A 24,520-nucleotide genomic window follows, 5' to 3' on the forward strand; every position below is an offset into this window, starting at 1 on the left:
TCATGGCTGATCATCGATCTCAACTTCATTTTCTCGCCCGATCTCCATATCCCTTGATTCCCCTAGAGTCCAAAAATCTATCTATCTCAGCCTTGAATATACTCAAATACTTAGCATCCACAGCCCTCTGTGGCACAAAATTCCAAAGATTTACAATCCCTGTTTCAATTGAAACCAAAGGGGGAATTTTAACCCTAAAAAACAGGTGGGTTGGGGTCGAGTGGGAGGTTAAAGTGTTAAAATACTGAATCCCGACCTCCAACCCGCCCACTTCCGCTTTTAATGGAGGCAGAATGGGGGGCCAAGTAGCCAACCTGCTCCTAGGAGGTGGGTCGCCCAATTAAATATTATAATAAGGCTGGCGTGCCTCAGATTTAACTACCATTTCAAATTTAACTCTGGCTGATCAGGTTTCTCAGGCCTTGAGAAACCCAGAAGCTAAAGTAAGGTGAAGATTGCTGGATCCAGGAGCTATGTGCCTTTACACTTACCTCCTGGATCCGGCATCCCTGCCTCATCCACCCACCGGCATCGGCCAACCCCCCCCCGAGGCCTCCTGTTCCCCCTACCCGCCCCCCCCACCCCCGCCCCCCCACTGGGCCTCCGAACCTCCCCCCTCCCCAAACGGGACCTCAAATCCCCTTCCCCACCGTCCGAGATCTCCAACCCCCATTCCCCTGAGGCCTCCGATCACCTCCCCGGATTCCCCCCCTCCCCCACTCCCAAGATGCTGTGGCCCCGATCCTTCCTCCAATGCTGCGGCCTCCGACCACTCCTCAGCCCCTGATGCTGCAGCCCCCAACAAGCACCTCGGTCCTCGCCCGATCCCTCCCTCCCTCTTCTCTACGCTCTAGTGCCACAGGCCCGCCCACCCACAGCCAGCCAGCGCTCCCTCTGGCTAGCTCGGGTGGGAAACAAAGGTTTGAAATGCAGTTCGGGCCCTGTTATTAAATTCAGCGGGACCTGCAGGAAACCCAATCTCCTGGGTTCCCTCCCAACCTGCCTCCTTATAAAAACTCTGGCCCAGATGATGACGTCAGTGTGATTTATACGGTCTGGTTCCACAAGCTACAGATGACATACAAGGAATTCTTAATTCTGCCCTTTAACCAGTGCACTTTCTCTTCAAGAGGTAAATGTGTACATTTATTCTACTGCAGACACTTCCTATAGTTGGACTTGAGTCCTGTTGCAACCTATCTTCTTCACAGATTCTTTAAATTAGCACATAGAAGATGCACAATCGGGAACGCACAATGTATTCACTGGAGTTCAGAAGAATGAGAGGGGACCTCATAGAAACGTTTAAAATTCTGACGGGTTTAGACAGGTTAGATGCAGGAAGAATGTTCTTAATGTTGGGGAAGTCCAGAACCAGGGGTCACAGTCTAAGGATAAGGGGTAAGCCATTTAGGACCGAGATGAGGAGAAACTTCTTCACCCAGAGAGTGGTGAACCTGTGGAATTCTCTACCACAGAAAGTTGTTGAGGCCAATTCACTAAATATATTCAAAAAGGAGTTAGATGAAGTCCTTACTACTAGGGGAATCAAGGGGTATGGCGAGAAAGCAGGAATGGGGTACTGAAGTTGCATGTTCAGCCATGAACTCATTGAATGGCGGTGCAGGCTAGAAGGGCCGAATGGCCTACTCCTGCACCTATTTTCTATGTTTCTATGTCTATGAACTGTGGGCTATTGAAACCAGTGATTTTAAATTGAATTCAATGAAACAAAAATTGAACAGTTTTTATAATGAGCAGCCAATCCATAAATGCCAATTTTACCTCTGGGCATTAAGTTAAAAATGTACCCCAAGATCTCAATACTCAGAAATGACAAAATTATTAGTGGGACAACTCACACTCTTAAGAACTCTGCTGCATTTTGCCAGCTAAAAGTTTTAGACATATAACGCAATATCAAATTAGTTAAAGTGTTACCATACAACTACTTGGTACCAAAACTACCAAAGTGTGGGAAGGGGAAGTGGGAATCAGAAAATAATTATAGGAAAACATGACCTTAAATATTATTGGAAACAACTGAGCTTCTTTATAATGCTACCAGCCTGCGATGTCAATACGATTGCTTGATCAAGGGAAATGTTATCTACCACAAAAGACGTTGATTAACTATAGTGGAATACAATAGAACAGTATGTCCATTTTCCGTGAAGATTTGTCCTATTCTTAACAATTGGGTTGGAGCACAAAATTAATGATTGAACAAGACTTATCCGAGCCTCTGAGTTGAGAATAGATAATTCAAGAGGAATCACATCCTCCAATGGTATGCACACACAGACCTGCATTTTCTTTTTCTCACTGCAGGAGGGTCAACACAGGCCCAACCCCATCTCCACTGTGACCCGACTTTCCTGGTCAAGGCTGTTTATGCAAAATGGGTTCCTTGCGGGATCCCCAGCAAGAAAGCGGGAGCCCACTGTAGTCAACAGGAAAAATTTGGGCTGTGTTGCTATAGCACCAGAAGTGGCAGATCTGTTAAAGGAGGCACTGGGCCCCCGATAATCGAAGGGCAACTGTAATCAAAGGTAAGGTTGTAGGGTCTGAGCAGCCTTTCCTTCCAAAAGGGACATCATCAGGCCTCCTGCTTCTGCCTCATGGTCTACAGCCACCTCCTCCTGGCAGTCCCAGGGGGCGACAGGGACACAAGCAGAAGACCCCGACGGTAGTCATCACCGCCCTGTTTCTGCCACTATCCTGCATGATCTGGAACAGAATTTCAGAGGAAAATCCAAGCCATAGTGTCATTGTTCCCATTAAGAATTTAGCAATGTCATGCATGAAGCACAGCCCAGGAATGTTATTGACCATGTTAGCCTTCATGACGATACACTAAAGAATTTGTTTGTGAAACACCTGGCAAAATAAAATATTATTCAGCCATCTGGATGATCACAACAATAAATCTATTTTGTTTTGGTACTCATACACAATTAGATGTCTCCATTCACCTCAGTGAACACTAAAGATTTCTAAGTATTCTGGTGCCCATCTCTCCATTTATGTGTAGTGCATGTTGCTTGGGTTTGATGAGCTCTAAGCTGCAGTACCTTGAGGTGCTCCTGGAGCTGGACTTGGTGTTGTATGGTGAGGGTTTCATGTTGTTTCTGGAACTCGGCAAAAAGAAGCTGTTTCTGAAGCTGCTGTTGCTGCTGCAGCAGGAGTAGTTCTTGCTGTAACTGGTGTTCTCTCGCGGCAGGGTCCACAGCTGGCATTGCGATCCGCAGGTCAGTCCGTAAATCTATTGGAGCGGTTGGTTGTAACGCCACTGGAAGTGTCGAGCTGACGTCAACTATTCAATTAAAAAAATATATAAACTGTCATTTCTTTCATTGCCTTTGGAAATGTATTATTTTTCTATTTATCAATTTACATTTGTTTCCTAAGCCACTTGCCCTCATGCCATCTGTCACGGTGAAGATAACAACCTAGGTACCATGTTCACCATGGTCAGCGTTAATGCCATTGTCAGATTAGCAGGAAGGAGTTAGTAATCAAGTGGGGTAAGTTAGACAATGCAGGGTGGATTTTGGCCTTGGGCAATAGTGTAAAACAGTGATAGGAATAAAGAAAGACTTGCATTTATATAGCACTTTTGATGACCTCAGCACGTCCCATAGTGTGAGAAACAGTTGAGGTACAGTCACTGTTGTAATGGAGGGAAACGCAGCAGTAAATTTGCACATAGCAAGGTCCTACAAGCAGCAATGTGATAATGACCAGTTAATCTGTTTTAGTGCTGTTGGTTGAGGGATAAATATTGACCAGGACAGCGAAGAGAATGCCTCTGGAAGTCAATGGAAATAAAAATGGGAGAGATCTAAAATGGGCTGCCAATTTACACTTACACAAAGTCAAGACCTACCCCGATGAACCCTTTCCCTGGAGGCAGAATTTACCCAGGATGAAACACCCAACATTTGCATGGTGCTCCATCTGCTGGCTCAGCTAAGAACTGAAAAGAAATTGAAGTGTGGGACTGTCATTGAAGTCCACAAACTTCAAGTTAGTTGCTCAGCCAATAAGATGGGATGCCCAGTTTCTGGTGGAATGCAAGTCCATTGAAAACTGGAGTTCCAAATATTGAAATAATATATTTTAAAGTAAAATATTGTATTTTCTTAATAATCATACTGGGGCAGATTTAAATCTTCACCGCCTGTGGGGAGGCAGAGGATAGCATATCGGAAACCCGAAGGAAACGAATATGAATCAGGGACAGGGACTCAATATAATTAACGTAAGTAAAATAACAATAATGAAGAAAATAATGGCACTAAAGAGTGACAAATCCCCAGGGCCAGATGGTTTCCATCCGGGGTTTTAAAGGAAGTAGGTGAGTACATTTCAGATGCCCTAACTATAATCTTCCAAAGTTCTCTCAATTCAGGAACCATCCCTTTAGGTTGGAAAATTGCACATTACACTCTGCTATTTAGTAACGGCAAGAGAGGGAAACCAGGGAGTTATAGACCAGTTAGTGTAACATCTGTTGTGGAGAAATTACTATAGTCTATAATTAAGGATAGGGTGACTGAACACCTCGAAAATGTTCAGTTGATCAGAGAAAGCCAGCATGGATTTTTGAAAGGTAGGTTATGCCTGAAAAATCTGATTGAATTTTTTGAGGAGGTGGCTAAAGCAGTGGACGAGGGAATGTCTATGGATGTTATTTATATGGACTTCCAGAAGGCATTTGATAAAATCCCACTTAAGAGACTGTTAACTAAGGTAGAAGCCCATGGAATTGATAGCAAATTATTGACCTTGTTAGGAAATTACAGCAGGAGACAGGTCATAGGGATAATGGATAATTGACCAGACGTGACTAGTGGTATCCTGCAGGGATCTGTGTTGGGGCCTCAACTAGTCACAGTATTTTTTTCACGACTTAGATGATGGCATAGAAAGTTATATATCCAAATTTGGCAATGACACAAAAATAGGCAGCACTATAGGCAGGGTAGTTCAAAGCATAACATTACAAAGGAATATCAAAAGATTAAGTGATTGGGTAAAACTGTGGCAAATGGATTTCAATGTAGGCAAATGGATTTCAATGTCGGCACATGTGAGCTCATCCACTTACGACATAAAAAGTATAGTACAGGGTACTTTCTAAATAGAGGCAGAGGTTATGCTGCAGTTATACAAAACCCTGGTTAGACCACAACTGGAGTACTGTGAGCAGTTCTAGGCACCACATTTTAGGAAGGATATACTGGCTTTGAAGGAAGTGCTGTGTAGGTTTACCAGAATGATACCTGGATTCCAAGGACTAAAGTAACAGGAGAGATTACACAAATTAGGGTTGTATTCCCTAGAATTTAGAAGGTTAAGGGGTGATCTGATCAAAGTTTTCAAGATATTAAGGGGAATAGATAAGGCAGTACTACAGGGCATAGTCTAAAAATTTGAGCCAGGCCTTTCAGGAGTGAAATTAAGAAATACTTCTACATACAAAGGGTGGTAGAAGTTTGGCACTCTCTTCCGCAAATGGCAATTGATGATAGATCAAGTGTTAATTTTAAATCTGAGATTGACAGATTTTTGTTAACCAACGGTATTAAGGCATATGGACCAAATGTGGGTATATGGAGTTAGGTCACAAATCAGCCATAGTCTCATTGAATGGCGGAAAAGGCTCGAGGGGCTCAATGGCCTACTCCTGTTCCTATGTTCTCATGTCCTATGGTGGTGAACTGTGCACCTGTTATAGAACATGCCCAATTTCTACTCCATTGATTTCGATATCAGTACAGTGAAGCCAACGCTGGAGCCACAGCAATGGAAGAGCAATCCTCAGTGCCTTAACTATCGGTCTTATCACTAACATCACTGCAGAAAAAACAGTTAAAAAACAGCCTCCATTCCCAGTTCATTGTTAACAAATAATTAAGTATCTGCAATTCAATCATTCTAACACAAGAAAAATCAACAGATTGGAATTACATTATGTATCGAAGGAAACTGGTCCTTCCGAGATCAACACTCGAGAAGTGCACTTGCTGAAGAAATTTTGAGACTGTGCTATTTTAACTCCTGGGTTTCGTTAACATGTTCCAAGTAGGAAGTTGGCAGGAAGTGGCTGCCAGCCTCTCAGGTAAATGTGGGGAAGGGGGTTCTGGAAAGGGGAGTCGTGGGTGGGTAAGGGGTTGGGGAGGGGAATGTCCTGAGCATAGAAGCCCTACATTTCTCTTGTTGGGCCTGCAGGAGCACTCTTACTCCTGGCTCCACAGAGGAACATCTAAGATTTGCATTTGGAGGCAGGTCCTGACTGGCTTCCCCTACTCAGGTCGGAGTTAAAATTACGGTCAGGTCCAAGGAAGTCATTGGATCCCAATCTGCATATTTAGAGAAGGACCTCACCGGCTTTGGACAGGCAGCTTAGCTGGTCAACGGGCTCCTGGTGCCTTCTGGAACTTTAATAACCCAGGGTAATTTAACTGCACATTCACCCAATTTCCACTGGGTGAGCAGGGTTAAAATTGCCCCCATAGAGACAAATAAGCAGGGAATTCCCCTTGTACCTGGGCAACATTCCTCTCAATCAACAACACCAAACCAGATTTACTGGTCATTCATTCCATTTACTGTTTGTGGAACCTTGCTGTGAGGATGGGGTAGGGCCAATAAGGGATGAAGGGGAAAACTTTATAATCAAGAATACAAGAATGGAAGAGATGCTTAAAAAACATTTCATCCTGTATTCATTGAGGACATGAAGGAAGGACTACAGAAACTCTAGAGGATAAAAAGGAACAACTAATAGAAATATCAAAAAGGAAACTGTATTACAAGGGCTAATGGCGCTTAAATTTGTTAAATCACTATAACCAGATGATCTACTGTATGATGTTACTAATAAAATTGCAAAAGTAATTGGATAAAGGACAGGCAATTGCCTACATAACAACAGACACTGTCCTTCAAAAAGAAATTCATGGTATGTGAAGTGCTTTGCGTCATTTTTGAGGGGCATGATTGAGCACTACTTAAGTGCAATTGTTTATTTATTTTTGATATACAGAGATCTCAGGGGCAGTACACTCAATGAAGTTCAAAGCACAGGACACGAAAACAAATTGTCTAAATACATGGATGAATTTCCCATAGTGGCTCTGTCGATAAATGGACATCTGTATAGCACTTTGTCGTATGGGCTAGGAAAGTATCAAGATGATTCTTCATACTGTGTTGAGTTGGTTGATTTTAATCATAGTGCTGGTAGATCCAATACAATTGGGTTAAGCTAGAAGAGGAAAAAATCAGCCTGACGCAAAAAAGATGGCCACTTGAGTAAGGCACTCACAACTGTACTCAGGAGAAATCGTCACTTTCATGGGGCAGGGTGGGGTTAGGGAGTGCTGCTGCAACAAAAATGGGAAAATTGTGGATCTTTTGAAACATTTAAAAAAGTAAATACAATAAATAACTTTCATTGCAATAAAATATTCATTTAAAAATTAGAACTGTGCAAGAAACTGAGGAAAATATATTAATAATATTTTCTGGACCTGAACTCTTGACAAATGATTTATCCTGTTAATGAAATGTTGTGGTAAACAGGCTACTCAATTACAAGGAACTGGACAACAGAGAATGCAAACCCTGTTTTAAAGGGAAATTAGCTTCAAGGAAAAGAATTTGACCAACACTTATTTTGTGTTTGTGAAGAGGTAGCAGTCGTTTGTCAATTTGTTATGCTGATGCTATGCCCAACTAATCCAATAACATATTGAACTGAGATTTACTTCATCACAGTGTGTGTTTGTGAACAAGATGAAAAGGTTTGTTGAAAATTCTTGACGTTAGTGCCTCTTTAAACATTAAAAAAAAATAGTGCTTTGCCGTTCAACATTGGACTTCATTGTTTAGATTCACTACTAATGGCTTTTGGGATGCACACAGCAAGTACGTCCTGATTGCTGGTTATCCCACAGGTCTGCAGACCACACATATCAGATAAAATGAGTGGAGATACTCAACCCTTTGAGTACTGGATTTCCATTGCAGCTTTCTAAGTATGCACCTGTTTTCTGCTATATCACATCTGCAATAATATTATTTGCTGTAAATCTGCAATGTTGAGATATGCCTCATTCCACCTGGCTTATGACAGAGACCCTGCTCCCCTTTGGGATCACTTTGAGGTCAGTTTGGTAATATTCAGGCTGCCATGAAATTCACTGGGATCTGAGTTTGATTATTGATGTCTAGATATGGTATCAAACTTGGAAATCCCACTGACAAAAGAAATGATATCACATATCACCAATATTGCACCAACATGCCAGTAAGGGTATTGATGTCATGCTATCTGACACAGTGACATCATGACAACCTTGTTGGACAAAATGATTTTATTTCTCCTCAAAATGCTTCAGTTTAATATTAATTTGAATGGGGCTGGCAGCATTTTACTGAGTCAGCCTCTGCCTCGAGCAAGTCTGTGTGTGCATTTGAGTAATGGACTGCAACGCAGAAGCTGGCTCTATGTTTAGCAGTCTCTTGAGTAATCTGGGACACAAAAAATAATGCCAAATCTTTTAGAAGTCTTCTCTGAAGTAATGCTGCTAAAATTAAGTCCTCAAGGGTTTTCATCAGACAACAAGAATTTTTAATTTGCCCCTTCAAAAGAAGTGAACATACAAGAAAAAAAACATTCCTCTTATTAATGTACAGAAAATGCACATTCAGGATTATTTTATACAAGCTCCTGCATAAAAGTCATTTAAATTAACTGTCTGACCGAATTATAAAGTCTTGTTTGTACTCACAGAGCGTATTCAGTGGAGAGTAAATCATTAGCGTGCTGAGGAAAGCTTAACTGCTACATCTCAATTGCAGTTATCAGTAAGCCAAAAAAAATACAAGGAAAAAAACAACAGATTTCCACAAAGCAGTAGGCATCTGACCATAAATCCAATTTATTGGACTGTAATCTATACTCCAGCCTTCGGGACTAAATATAACCCAGTTTACAGGAAAAAAATCAATAGTGCATGGTAAGCGCAGGGCAAGCACATGAATATTTCATTGCACCGGGAGATGGCAATCAGCAAACTGATAGCTCTGAGTGGGCAGGCTGTTGCCCAAAGGATGAGTCACAATTACTCACTGCAACATTGAAAAATCGCTTGTCCTTTTCATGTCACAAATGCCACCCACTCATAGCATACCTAGGGCACGTATCATTAAAAAAATGTTTGAATAGGATTAAAACACTTTATCACAATTCAGGAAGGAGTTACTTGTGGCTACAACTAAAAAGGTAAACTAGGAATTTGTAATTCTTTCTGACACCAGTTTTGCACGCATTGTTTAATGTTTCTCTTTTATTTTGAAGGGCTTTGATCAAATTAAAGAGGTGTCTAATGTTACATTTCAAACAAATTACTATACATTGTTTCTGCTTTTAGTCAGTTCACTTTGTGATTGTGATTCATTTATCAAAAACATTTTTCCCACTTCATCCCCAATCCCCTGGCTCTCTCAAGCTTTGCACCACATGCAGCTGAGCGGGCAAAGGTGACTTGTTTTCCAGTTTCTGCCATGGCAACTCAGAAAATGGAGGTGCTCGCTTTCCAATTTTAACTCACTCTCAGAACACGAGTGCTTGGCTTCTGCTCAGTACTTCCCTACAATTGTGAACCAAGATCTTCAGGTGAGCAGAGAGAAAGAAAGAACTTGCATTTATATCGGGTTTTTCACATCCTCAGGACATCCCAAAGTATGTTACAACCTATGAAGTGCTTTTGAATTGTAGCCTCTGTTGTAATGTAGGAAAGGCCACAGCCTATTTGCGCACAGTAAGCTTCCACAAACAGCAATGTGATAATGACCAGATCATCTATTTTTTAGGTGTTATTTGAGAGATAAATATTAGCCAGAACACCAGAGAGAACCCCCCTGCTCTTGGAAATAGTATCACGGACTCTTTTACATTCACCTCAGAGGGTAGATGTGGCCTCGGTTTAACATCTCAGCCAATGGCGGCACTTCTAAAAGTGCAGCATTTCCTCAGCATTGCACTGGACTGTCAGGCTAGATTTTGTGCCCAAGTCTTTGGAGTGAGACATAAAACCACAACCTTCTGACTCAGACGCAAGAGTGCCACTCACTGAGACTGACTGACATACTCCACTTCTCCACTCTACTGCAACACCAACCTGACAGACTGACATTTTCTTTAAGAATCATGAGCTGGATTTTCCATTTAAATCACTTCTGCCCGATCCTTAGCGGTGGCGTCTTTTTCAATTGCCAGAATGCCGCTGGTGCGCGCTCCCTCGGTTTTCGGGTGCTCCATGTCGGTGGCGGCGAAGCGGTGCGGGAGCGAAGTGGAGCGGGCGGTGTGCGGCACAGGAGGCCTATCGACTTGGGAATCTTCATCTCCCAAGTTGTGCGCACGCGCACGGCTATCAAGCTCCACCCCCCGAGAGGCCAGAGACTGCCAGCCTGAGATCGCTGTGGGGGGGGAAGAGTGAGATCGCTTGGGGGGGGGGGGGGGGAAGAGAGAGCACTATGGGGGGAGAGTGAGATCGCTGTGGGGGGGGAAGCGAGATCGCTGTGGGGGGGGGAGATCACTATAGGGGGTGAGGCAGACTGGGAGGTGAAATAGACTGGGGGGGAAGAGACTGTGGGGAGAAGAGACTGTGGGGGAGAAAGATTGGGGGGGCGAGAGACTGCGGGGGCGAGAGACTGCGGGGGAGAGAGACAGCGGGGGAGAGAGACTGGGGGAGGAGAGACTGGGGGGAGAAGAGACTAGGTGTAGAAGAGACTAGCAGGAGAAGAGACTGGGGGAGAAGAGACTGGGGGGAGGAGAGATGGTTGGGTGAGAAAGATGGTGGGGTGAGAGAGACTGGGGGGCGAGAAAGACTGGGTGAGAGAGACTGGGGGGGGAGAAAGACTGTGGGGGAGAGAGACTGTGGGGGAGAGAGACTGTGGGGGAGAGAGACTGTGGGGGAGAGAGACTGCGGGAGGAGAGACTGGGGGGAGAGAGACTGGGGGGAGAGAGACTGGGAGGAGAGAGACTTGTGGGTGAGTGAGACTGGGGGGTGAGAGAGACTGGGGGGCAGAGAGACTGGGGTGGGGAGAGAGACTGGGGGGGGAAGAGACTGGGGTTAGGAGAGACCTGGGGGGGGGGGGAGAGACTTTGGGGAGGGTGGGTGGGGGGAAGAGACCGGGGGATGAGTGAGACTAATGTGAGTGAGACTAGTGAGTGAGAGAGACTAAAGGAGTAAAAAGGCTTTATTAGATCATTTATATTATTGGCTAACACTAGAAAATACTACAATCCATTTACAAATACATCAAACTGTGGTGAACTAGAAGGATCTGTGTAATATCAAACAAACTTGTTAGATCTGTGTCCATACTGCCCACTTAAGATCCAGTAAGATCTGCCTTTTCAGGGCAGTATTAAGGTCTGGTGGTAAACAGAGCTTAAATGTTGAAACTTCCATTTTGGGCGGTATTTGCGGGGTAATATATGGGCGGACAGTATCGAATACCACCCGGCAGTAAGGACTGTGGAATTTACTGTCGGGCAGTAAGTGAGCGGTAAAGTGCGGTTTGAGAGGAAACTTGCATTTCTGGGCGGTAAATGGTTAGTAAGTGGACGGTAAATGGGCGGTTTGAGAGGAAACTCTAGCCCATGTATATTTTTGACTTACTTTCCTTTAATATATTGCTTGGTTAGCTTGCCATATCACAGTAACATAGGCCTCCACAGGCAGGAAAGGATTAAAAAATGAAATGCATGGAATGTGATCTCCAGCCCTCTATGCACATGTCTGCCACTGATACCATGGTGTTGAGTGTTCCTCCATGAAGAAATTGAATGTTTATTAACATATTTAATAGGAACTCCTACAGTGCAATTGGGAGCCTGATTTGAAGGTAACTGCTGCTGGATGGGTTTCCTTGGAATCAGCAGGGAAATGGTGGTGGGAGCTGCCGGCTCCCCAAGCTAAGTGGCTATGTCAGCACTCTTTGTGGGCCAGAATTAGCAGGAGTGCTCCCCTTGACCATTCAAGGAAGCCTTTGGCCTCCCTCAGCCTGATCGGCTTCCTCCCAACACCTCTCCTGATCGCAAGACTCCATCCCCCCATGTCGATCACTGACCTACCCCCCAGCCCTCCCGATCGCAGGCTTCTCCCCCTCCCAATCACAGGCCTCTTGCCCTCCCGATCACAGGCCTTTCCCCCTCCCGATCACATGCTTCTCCCCTCCTCCCAATCACTGGCCTTTCCCCTCCGTCGATTACAGGCTTCTCCCCCCCTCCTGATCGCAGGCATTTCCCCCTCCCAATCATGGGCCTTTCCCCCTCCTGATCACAGACCTTTCCTCCTCCCGATCGCAGGCTACTTCCCCCCTCCCGATCACAGGCCTTTCCCCCTCCTGATCACAGGCCTTTCCCCCTCCTGATCACAGACCTTTCCCCCTCCCGATCGCAGGCTACTTCCCCCCTCCCGATCACAGGCCTTTCCCCCTCCCGATCACAGGCCTTTCCCCCTCCCGATCACAGGCCTTTCCCCCTCCTGATCACAGACCTTTCCCCCTCCCGATCGCAGGCTACTTCCCCCCTCCCGATCACAGGCCTTTCCCCCTCCCGATCACAGGCCTTTCCCCCTCCCGATCACAGGCCTTTCCCCCTCCCGATCACAGGCCTTTCCCCCTCCCGATCACAGGCCTTTCCCCCTCCCGATCACAGGCCTTTCCCCCTCCCGATCACAGGCCTTTCCCCCTCCTGATCACAGACCTTTCCCCCTCCCGATCGCAGGCTACTTCCCCCCTCCCGATCACAGGCCTTTCCCCCTCCCGATCACAGGCCTTTCCCCCTCCCGATCACAGGCCTTTCCCCCTCCCGATCACAGGCCTTTCCCCCTCCTGATCGCAGGCTACTTCCCCCCTCCCGATCACAGGCCTTTCCCCCTCCCGATCGCAGGCTACTTCCCCCCTCCCGATCACAGGCCTTTCCCCCTCCCGATCACAGGCCTTTCCCCCTCCCGATCACAGGCCTTTCCCCCTCCCGATCACAGGCCTTTCCCTCTCCCGATCGCAGGCTACTTCCCCCCTCCCGATCACAGGCCTTTCCCCCTCCCGATCACAGGCTACTTCCCCCCTCCCGATCACAGGCCTTCCCCCTCCCGATCACAGGCCACTTCCCCCTCCCGATCACAGGCCTTTCCCCCTCCCGATCACAGGCCTTTCCCCCTCCTGATCACAGGCCTTTCCCCCTCCTGATCACAGACCTTTCCCCCTCCCGATCGCAGGCTACTTCCCCCCTCCCGATCACAGGCCTTTCCCCCTCCCGATCACAGGCCTTTCCCCCTCCCGATCACAGGCCTTTCCCCCTCCTGATCACAGACCTTTCCCCCTCCCGATCGCAGGCTACTTCCCCCCTCCCGATCACAGGCCTTTCCCCCTCCCGATCACAGGCCTTTCCCCCTCCCGATCACAGGCCTTTCCCCCTCCCGATCACAGGCCTTTCCCCCTCCCGATCACAGGCCTTTCCCCCTCCCGATCACAGGCCTTTCCCCCTCCCGATCACAGGCCTTTCCCCCTCCTGATCACAGACCTTTCCCCCTCCCGATCGCAGGCTACTTCCCCCCTCCCGATCACAGGCCTTTCCCCCTCCCGATCACAGGCCTTTCCCCCTCCCGATCACAGGCCTTTCCCCCTCCCGATCACAGGCCTTTCCCCCTCCTGATCGCAGGCTACTTCCCCCCTCCCGATCACAGGCCTTTCCCCCTCCCGATCGCAGGCTACTTCCCCCCTCCCGATCACAGGCCTTTCCCCCTCCCGATCACAGGCCTTTCCCCCTCCCGATCACAGGCCTTTCCCCCTCCCGATCACAGGCCTTTCCCTCTCCCGATCGCAGGCTACTTCCCCCCTCCCGATCACAGGCCTTTCCCCCTCCCGATCACAGGCTACTTCCCCCCTCCCGATCACAGGCCTTCCCCCTCCCGATCACAGGCCACTTCCCCCTCCCGATCACAGGCCTTTCCCCCTCCCGATCACAGGCCTTTCCCCCTCCCGATCGCAGGCTACTTCCCCCCCTCCCTATCACAGGCCTTTCCCCCTCCCGATCGCAGGCTACTTCCCCCCTCCCGATCACAGGCCTTTCCCCCTCCCGATCACAGGCCTTTCCCCCTCCCGATCACAGGCCTTTCCCCCTCCTGATCACAGACCTTTCCCCCTCCCGATCGCAGGCTACTTCCCCCCTCCCGATCACAGGCCTTTCCCCCTCCCGATCACAGGCCTTCCCCCCTCCCGATCACAGGCCTTTCCCCCTCCCGATCGCAGGCTACTTCCCCCCCTCCCTATCACAGGCCTTTCCCCCTCCCGATCGCAGGCTACTTCCCCCCTCCCGATCACAGGCCTTTCCCCCTCCCGATCACAGGCCTTTCCCCCTCCCGATCGCAGGCCTTTCCCCCTCCCGATCGCAGGCCTTTCCCCCTCCCGATCACAGGCCTTTCCCCCTCCCGATCACAGGCCTTTCCCCCTCCCGATCACAGGCCTTTCCCCCTCCCGATCACAGGCCTTTCCCCCTCCCGATCCCAGGCCTTTCCCCCTCCCGATCACAGGCCTTTCCCCCTCCCGATCACAGGCCTTTCCCCCTCCCGATCACAGGCCTTTCCCCCTCCCGATCACAGGCCTTTCCCCCTCCCGATCACAGGCCTTTCCCCCTCCCGATCACAGGCCTTTCCCCCTCCCGATCACAGGCCTTTTCCCCTCCCGATCGCAGGCTACTTCCCTCCTCCCGATCACAGGCCTTTCCCCCTCCCGATCACAGGCCTTTCCCCCTCCCGATCACAGGCCTTTCCCCCTCCCGATCGCAGGCTACTTCCCCCCTCCCGATCACAGGCCTTTCCCCCTCCCGATTGCAGGCTACTTCCCCCCTCCCGATCACAGGCCTTTCCCCCTCCCGATCACAGGCCTTTCCCCCTCCCGATCACAGGCCTTTCCCCCTCCCGATCGCAGGCTACTTCCCCCCTCCCGATCACAGGCCTTTCCCCCTCCCGATCACAGGCCTTTCCCCCTCCCGATCACAGGCCTTTCCCCCTCCTGATCACAGGCCTTCCCCCCTCCCGATCACAGGCCTTTCCCCCTCCCGATCGCAGGCTACTTCCCCCCTCCCGATCACAGGCCTTTCCCCCTCCCGATCACAGGCTTCTCCCCCTCCCGATCACAGGCTTCTCTCCCCCTCCCCATCGCAGGCTTCTCTCTCCCCTCCCGATCACCGGCTTCTCCCCCCCTCCTGATCGCAGGTCCCTGCCACCCCCCCTCCCAATCGCAGCCCCCTCCCCCTCCCGATTGCAGGCCCCTCCCCCTTCGATCGCAGGCCACTCCCCTCCCAATAGCTAGCCTCAACCTCCTCCCGATCACAGGCCCCTCCCCCTCCTGATCGCCAGCCTCTCCCCATTCCCGATCGCAGGTCCCTCCCCCTCCCGATTGCCAGCCTCTCCCCTCTCCCGATCGCAGCCCCTCCCCCTCCTGATTGCAGGCCTCGCCCCCCCCCCCCTCCCTTTCCTGATCTCAGCCCTCTCCTTGTTCCAATTTCCGCCTTCCCCCAGCCTGATTGCCGGGGATCGGCCTTAAAGGTCCCCAGCTGCGGCCTCCTGTCACTAATGTTCCCTTCCATCCATCAGCTTTGCTGTCTGTTTGGGCAGCTGCCGGGTGGGATGGGGAGCTACAAAGTATTAATGAGATCCTGCCATTAAGGTCAGCAGGATTTTCACGTCCCCAGCAGTGCCGGGTACTTCGTCTGCTTTTGGCCTCAACCGCACCCTCCGCACCTCCTAGAAAACTGCCATATGGGTGCCTTCAGCATTATGACAACGATGTACCAGAGATGTTTCATGTGACCTTGCTTCCCATTCATTTGAAGCTGACTTACATTGCACTGCCTGCAACCCAGGATCACTTAAAAGCTTTGCAACAGTAACTAAATATGATTAATGCTTAGAAGCAGGTTTTAATATCAACAGTACGAAGGCTGTTGCTGACAGCGGTTTTCAGTGGAACGCCACTAGAACCGTAATGTGTACAACACAAACGTATGCATTAGAGCATGAAAACATTATTCACGCACATATACATTCCACTGGGCCGAAATTCTGAGGGAGGCCTTTTGGGGCAAAACCCAACCCATAGACATTCCTCTCATCCCAGGGTAAAGTGCTTTTGCATATTGAAGTTGGGTGCCTGTGCCATTTTCAAAGCAACTGGGGCCTCCGATGGGAAGGAGGAGGGATTATGCTGCAGTATGTTGCTGCAGTATGCTGCTGCAGCACAAAAGGGCCCATGAGGCAGAGGTAGCACAGTAAAATCATTTCGAGAACTGATTTTTTTCCCATTGAGTAATTATATTGTCAAAACCAACCTTTTTAATTTTAACTGCTCCCACCCCTACCCCAACATTCCTTAGCTATCAGGGATGCACAGGCATCCCTTGTGCCCGGCATTGCCAGGTTTAAATTGGAGGAAAATACAGAATATGACATATTTCTCTAACTTTCATGACATTATAATGCTCCCGCCTATATGTGGTCAGGTTTATTATGGGCCTGCCCTCACCATAGATTGAATTTCTGACAACCGAAAATCTGGCATTATTAGGTCCCGCCCCAAATTCTACCCCCACCCATCCAGAACTCCCTCCAGTTACAGCCCCAGGACTGGGGAACTTCAGGGCTTGTAGTTCTTGTTCCGTTCTGGTGGTACTGAATAGGTGGGGTAGAAAGCTTACACATCTGCAGACAGTTAAAGGACCCCATTGCCTCCTCAGTTGGGAAATGATCATGGTACAAAACAATTTTGGGGCAACACTTTCCCACATCAGTTCAAGAAATGATTATCATGCAATTTTCTTTGGTGTCATCTGTTTTGATGGGATGAAAGTCTATGACTTGCCTCGCTCTATTAGTTACTTTGTAATTCACAAATTAAAACCACCTCTTATCACTATGTGCAGTAACTCAGTAGTCGGCACTGAAATATCCATATCTGTAATACTAGCTTACTTCTCTTGGATGGATTAAATAATAGCTAACAGCTTGGAATACTGTAGATGATTACATTGACTGGCTAATTTCCCTAGAATAGTATCTGATAATAGCCAATTATTGATGTCACATTTGAAATAACTATTCCCTAAAATTTCCTTAAACTTATCCAAAAGTCATAGTTTGGAAAATATTTTTAACATTTATTTTTTTCCATTGAGATGCTAGTTGCAGACAGATAGTCAACATGGAGCCAGGGCAGGAAATCTAAGAATAACTATTGGCAATAAAAGCACAAGCTCCTTTGTTACAGTGTTCAAATCAGGAATGTTCCTAGAATTCTGAGAGCATAGTTTTGGAAGGGCCATATTCCTTACACTGAACAGTGTGGGTCATTTCCGAGCTTCTAAAGCTGTGTGCTGTAGTCCTCTCAAGGACGTAGCTCTTTGCCTGATAATGATGTTCTTATTTCGACCTCTGTACAGGGCAGCATCATCAAAGGCACTGTATTTTGTTTTTGATGGTACATTCCACACCCATTCATCCAGCTTTGAAAAGAAAGAGATTAACCCTGTGATTAAACTAGTGCAGTATATCTTTATAACAAAATTTCTTCTGATTGTCCTCTATGTCAAATCTGTCCAGTACATTATGACTATCGACGTCTGAGTCTGTTGTACAGGTTAACTGTTGGTTACTTGTCTTCTTTATTATTTATCCAGAATTTAATTCTCTGTATTCTTTTCCTTTTTAATTGGTTATTTCTACTTTTGTTTTTCACCAATCATGTTACCTAAAACCTTTTCTCCCATTTCACTCACGTGGTACCAAAAACAAAATTCGACACAGTAATATCACAGGGAAACAAAATTCTCTGAGGTACAACCCGTACGATAGTTGTTTACCCACTGCATCCCATACAGCTAAAAATAACATTCATTATATAAACATTAAAAAGTGAAAATTTATCTATAAGTTCCAATAACTTATCTGTCCCCTCCAGAAAGAGCACAATGCCCTTCACTGGGCCTCTGACTTCCCTCGTCCCCAATACTTCCTATTCCTCACACAGTCAGGTAAATCTTCATAATCAGAGACCTCCCAACATGCTCCAAGGCACAATCCTCAATGACACAACAATTCCCAGAAGTCACTGAGCAGTTGGGATTCCTTTGCATGCACAAAGGGCCAGATAACGCCTTCCATATGCGCAAACTACCCACGTGACTTCAGACAAGACCAGAATTCCCATAAACCACTGCATGGATGGAGATCCATTGCATGCACAAAATGGCCAGCTGAATTTTCAACTTTATTTAATTATTTTTCAATCCCATGGTTAAGGAAAACAAATAGAAAGCAGATGAGGATAGAGACCAACCCAGAAGAAGTACAATGTACAGCTAGTTAAAGAAACAAAACGTGTATTTATAAATCACTGGTCACATCTTCATGATGTCCAAAGTGCACACCTAAGAATGTTAGGCTTAAAACCAAGTCTCACCATTTTATAGGTTGCGTTCTCATTGCCTCAAAAATCAACCCTGCCACAACACCCTGATGTACTGCTATTTCATTTTTCAGTAGTTCTGAAAATCAACCTGTGTTTAGGCTCACAGAGAGGATAACGTGTCAAACAAATGAAGATTGGAAGCGTGCAAACATTCTTCGGGGAAGAGTTGAACGCACAGATGAATTGAAAATAATGTTCCATCATAATTTCCAGCGTTACCAGAAAATCTGTTGTTTATCATTTTAACTTTTAAGTTTACATTTGCATTCTGGAGAAAACATAAATTTTCCATCATTATCAACACCAATTAAGGGATAAGGTGAACATACCACATGTTATCCAAGGGTGGACTTAGGCCTTATAAAACCTGATTTTTCTTTTGGGGGCAGGAAGGCAAAAGTAGAAATACCTTAAACATGACTTGAATATGAACAGGCTGCCACCAATCAGCACAGGTGCTCAATAGCTTTTTTCTAATGAAAATCATTAAATTCATCTGTACACACAGGAATATTGGGAAAAGGCTCACATATACTTTGTTGCAGGAAGTGTAATAAACACTGTCTATAGTACAGCTCTATGATTTAGCTGCAACATTTTTACAAACCAAATGATGTGTTAACAAGAGTACATTGTTTTCATTTAAAATTTGACATCTGTTTTTAGGACAAAGACTTCAACAGTACATGAAACACTGTAATGTGAAGCAAGGTATGTTGGCTCTTATACAATGTCGAGAAAAGTTATACACAACAGTAAACGACAAAAGTTCCCTGAGCTGACCAAACAGCAATGAGGCAGCTGTAATAACATTTCAAATGGTGCTTAAGTAATGTTTCTTCTCTAATAAGTATACAGGCAGATTTTTGCTTGGAAAGCTCCATTATGTTAAATGTCATTTCAAACATCAAGTACTTTTTACTTTTAAGTTTGTTTATTCGATTCCCAAATCTCCAATACACATGTGCGTATGCGCGCGTGCACACACACATACACAAATCCATTTTATGAGTCCCTTACTCCTACTATAATTAACTCTTCACCAAGAGATCAGAAACATGAACTATTTATTCCATTGGGTTTCAACCCTGAAGGTGGTCCGCAAATCACATGTTGCAGTAGGAAGTATGTGATAGCCAAAGGATCTAAGTTCCTCTCTGTATAGTGTGCTCTCAAATGCAATTTTTGCTGAATATATTGGCAATGTTACCATTCTTCTTGACTATGCTGCACACATCTGAACACGAATCTGGTTATGGTGGGACAGAGTTTTGGAACTTCATTGTCATCTGCTACAGAGCTAGAATGTAGTTAGCAGTTTGAAGTTCCCACTGTTCACCCTTCTCCACCGGCACCTGGCCGACCATGCCTTCAGCTCAATGTTTGCAGACATCACAGTATTTGCAACTTCCTATCCTTTGATCAATGTAAATAAAATGGTGAAGAACAAGCAGTAATTCAAAGCTCCCCCTTTGGGAATAATACGGAAATAAATTTATGTGCAGTTGCATACATCCTGTATCCCTTCCTATAATCTTATTACACAGGAGTAACAATATGATGGTCTCTGTGATTCCCCATACACTGAGCTTCCAATCTCAGCTGTAAAGTCAGCCAGGAACATCAAGTAGAGATTTGGCATTTCACCTCAGGGAGGAAAAATTGGAAGCCAAGTAACCTCAGGCTCAGAGCAGGATTCCTTCTCTTCTTCATAGTTAGTTTTGATGCAGTCAAAGGATAAAAAAAAAATAATGTAAGTTACAAAAAAGACAAAAACATATATTGCAAGCCATCTGGAGAAGAAAAGAAGTAAAGGCCAGGTGCTTCCCCATAGGACAGGCAAGAATAAATAAATAAAAAAACTGAGATTGAGCCATGAAGGACTCCAGCTTCAAGTAGGTCCATCCACAGAAGCCACAGCAAACCCACCCTAATTTAACCCAACACAATCCATCTTACAATCCATGTGCAAGTATTTGTATAATAGGGGGTGAGTTTCTCATCAAGATATTTCACAAATTTGCAAATTTTGACAGGTCCAATTATTTGGAATGGGAGATAAGTAGGAAGGGATTTATTTACCAATGAGACATTGGCCTGTTGCTCTGTGTATATATAGGGGCCGAAATTGCCCCCCCCTCCTTAAGCTCCATTACCGCCTCTAAGAGGTGTAAATTGAGCTGGTAGGCCTTACCGACCAGGGGCAGGCGGATGAGCCAACCTTTCCTTTATTGCCCCCGGGCCGGGAGCGGTGGGAACAGGTTTCCACGGCGCCCGTGCTGCCGCCCGTTGGGCACGTGCCGACGCCCTTTTCGCCCTGCGCAGGAAATTGCCCCATGGGAAACTGCCCCACGTGAGCGGCACCACCGCCAGTCGGTGCCACTGACAGCTTTCCCCTGCAGGAAGCTGTGTGTGGCTGGGCAGTGCTTCCGCCCTTAAAGGGGAGGGTGCGCTGCCGGCGCCTCCATTTTATTTTAATTGTCAGCCGACTCCAAAGTTTGCCCGACAATGATAGCCACGGGTTTGGAGTTAGCTAAAGTGGACTGGGAAAATAGATTAAAAGTGTAAGACGGTTGATAAGCAGTGGCAGACCTTCAAGGAGATATTTCATAACTCTCAACAAAAATATATTCCAGTGAGAAGGAAAGACTTTAAGAGAAGGGAGAATCAACTGTGGCTAACTCAGGAAGTAAAGGATGATATCAAATTGAAAACAATGGCATACAAAGTTGCCAAGATCAGTGGGAGGCCAGAGGATTAGAACATTTTCTTAAACCAGCAAGGATGACTAAAAAAATAATAGAGAAGATAGATTATAAGAATAAACTAGCAAGAAATATAAAAACAGATAGTAAGAGCTTCTACAGGTATATAAAAAGGAAGAGAGTAGCTAAAGTAAACATTGGTCTCTTAGAGGATGAGACTGGGGAATTAATAATGGGGAACAGAGAAATAGCAGAGACTTTGAACAAATATTTTGTATCGCTCTTCACAGTAGAAGACACTAAAAGCATCCCAATAATAGATCATCAATAGGGCTATAGGGAGGGGGGAACTTAAAACAATCACTATCACTGAAGAAACACTCGGTAAAATAATGAGACTAAAGGTGGACATGTCCCCTGGACCTGATGGCCTGCATCCTAGGGTCTTAAAAGAAGTGACTGCAGAGATAGTGGATGCATTAGTTGCAATCTACCAAAATTCCCTGTAATCTGGAGAGGTGCCAATGGATTGGAAAACTCCCATTTAAAAAAGGAGGGAGACAGAAAGCAGGAAACTATAGACCAGTGAGCATAACATCTGTCATTGGGAAAATGTTGGAGTCCATTATTAAGGAAGTTGTAGCAGGACATTTGGAAAAGCATAATACAGTCAAGCAGGGTCAGCATGGTCTTATGAAAGGGAAATCATGTTTGAGAAATTTGCTGGAGTTCTTTGAGATGTAACGAGCAGGGTGGATAAGGGGGAACCAATGGATGTGTTGTATTTGGATTAGCAGAAGGCATTCAATAAGGTGCCACATAAAAGGTTACTGCACAAGATAAGAGCTCAAGGGGTTGGGAGTAATATATTAGCATGGATAGAGGATTGGCTAACTAACAGAAAACCGAGTCAGGATAAATGGGTCATTTTCCGGTTGGCAAATGGTAACTAGTGCGGTGCCACAGGGATAGTTGCTGGGGCCTCAACTATTTACAATCTATATTAATGACTTGGATGAAGGGATTGAGTGTAATGTAGCCAAGTTTGCTGATGATACAAAGATGGGTGGGAAAGCAAGTTGATCGGAGGACACAAGGAATCTGCAAAGGGATATAGACAGGCTAAGTGAGTGGGCAAGCATTTGGCAGATGGAGTATAACATGGGAAAGTGTGAGGTTATCTACTTTGGCAGGAAAAATAAGAAATTAAATTACAATTTAAATGGAGAGAGATTACAAAATGCTGCAGTACAGAGGGATCTGGTGTCCTTCTGCATGAAACAGGTACAGCAACTAATCAGGAAGGCAAATGGAATGTTGGCCTTTATTTCAAGGAGGATGGAGTACAAAAGCAGGGAAGTCTTGCTACAACCCTACTGGGTATTGGTGAGACAATACCTGGAGTACTGTATACAATTTTGGTCTCATTATTTAAGGAGAGATATACTTGCATTGGAGGCAGTTTAGTGAAGGTTCACTAGGTTGATTCCTGAGATGAAGGGGTTGACTTATGAAGCTAGGTTGAGCAGGTTGGGCCTATACTCATTGGAGTTTAGAAGAATGAGAGGTGATCTTATTGAAACATAAGACACTGAGGGGGCTCAACAAGGCAGATACAGAGAGGATGTTTCCACTCATGGGGGAACCTAGAATTAGGGGGCATAGTTTCAGAAGAAGGGGTCGTCAATTTAGAACAGACTGAGGAGGAATTTCTTCTCTCAGAGGGTCATAAATCTGTGGAATTCTCTTCCCCAGAGAGCTGTGGAGGCTGGGTCATTGAATATATTTAAGGTGGAGATAGACACATTTTTGAATGACGAGGGAGTCAAGGGTTATGGGGAGCAGGCAGGGAAGTGGAGCTGAATCCAAGTTCAGATCAGCCATGATCTTATTAAGGCTGGAGGATCCAAATGGTGTAATCCTGCTCCTATTTCTTATGATCTTATATTCTTAGGTAGCCCAGAATCCCCTCTTGGGTGCCAGGCTGTTGGCCCGGCCGAAACCCTCTCTGCTGGCCCAGTTAACTAAACCGCATGCAGAGCTTGCAGTGGCCCAACCCTTTAACTAAAGGGGAGGGACGTTGTGATGTCATGAGCACGCCGTTGATAACCTGGAGCGACAGCCGACCCACCCCACCAGCACTTCCACCCAGCTGACGACCCGACATCCGACCCGACCAAAAAAAACAAGAGCTGAATATCGGTCGAACCTCCACCCGACAAGAACGGTAGATGTGCCTACTCTTAGTCAGGGAGCAATTTCGGCCCAATACAATTTACAATTTCTATAATTTCTAACATTGTTAGTTACAGTCACACAAGACACTGAAATAAATCATTTCTGTAATGTGCACCATCCTAAAGATCACTCGACACAAGTCCTATTGGTTCCTCCTGCTCCCTAACCAAATATGGAGCTGATTTACTTCTACTACAATAAATCACATCTACGAATTTAATAACTGCTGCTTATTTTCCAGTGTGGTAGGTGTAATTTTGACTTTGGACCATAGTGTAAATTGGGCAGTATCAGATCAGCCATTCATTATACATCTCTCCTGATTTTTATTGCCATTGATTTCACAACTCCTGCCAGCCCTCCTGTTAGCTTTTCTTCATGTATGAGCCTAGGCAGTGTCATGAGATTGATCAACCACAGGAGAACTATAGCTATGTCCAAACCTATACGTTTTCCATTGCAAAGTGATTGGGCTCAATACATTGTGATCAGGATTGAGAAGCCCAATAACTTTTCTTCTCCATAGCCAACATAGTGGTCCAACATCTCTATAGCTGATATCAGAGGTTAACGCCAGGTAGGTGGGTATCGATGTGCATTGGAAACTTACCTGTTGTGGCAGAAATCAGGCCCAGACTGTTGTGTATCTGTAAAGCATGCACTCCCATGTTCCGCCACCAGGGAGCGCATCCCCTAAAGTCCCAAGGGATCCCAGCATCCTTTGGGAGCACTGTATACAAGCCGGCCCTGAAGGCCTGTTAATCACTCTGGAGTGCCTTAATAAAGACTGAGGTCACTGTTACTTTAACCTCCCTGTGTGCAGTCTCATCTGTCTTAGGAACACAATAACTGGCGACGAATACACGAATCCAACACAAAGATGCAGCAAACTGTGGGCATCCTGGAGAAGTTCTCGAAGGGTGGGGACTGGGAAGCCTATGTCGAAAGGTTAGACCAGTACTTTGTAGCCAACGAGCTGGATGGAGAAGGAAGCACTGCAAAAAGGAGAGCGGTCCTCCTCAAGG

At 46.2% G+C, this 24,520-nt stretch overlaps 1 protein-coding gene across 1 annotated transcript in view; it reads right to left on the reverse strand.

The window, feature by feature from the left end:
- The window catches only part of LOC139264466 (histone deacetylase 9-like), a 1,015,340-nt gene that overhangs the window by 721,186 nt on the left and 269,634 nt on the right, over positions 1–24,520 (reverse strand). The window contains exon 3 of the mRNA XM_070880994.1: positions 3,075–3,316. Coding sequence (XP_070737095.1) covers positions 3,075–3,316 — 242 coding nt within the window. The remainder of the gene's footprint in view (positions 1–3,074; positions 3,317–24,520) is intronic.

The sequence above is a fragment of the Pristiophorus japonicus genome, chromosome 5 (genome assembly GCF_044704955.1).
Source record: "Pristiophorus japonicus isolate sPriJap1 chromosome 5, sPriJap1.hap1, whole genome shotgun sequence".
In the NCBI taxonomy this organism is placed as follows: Eukaryota; Metazoa; Chordata; class Chondrichthyes; family Pristiophoridae; genus Pristiophorus; species Pristiophorus japonicus.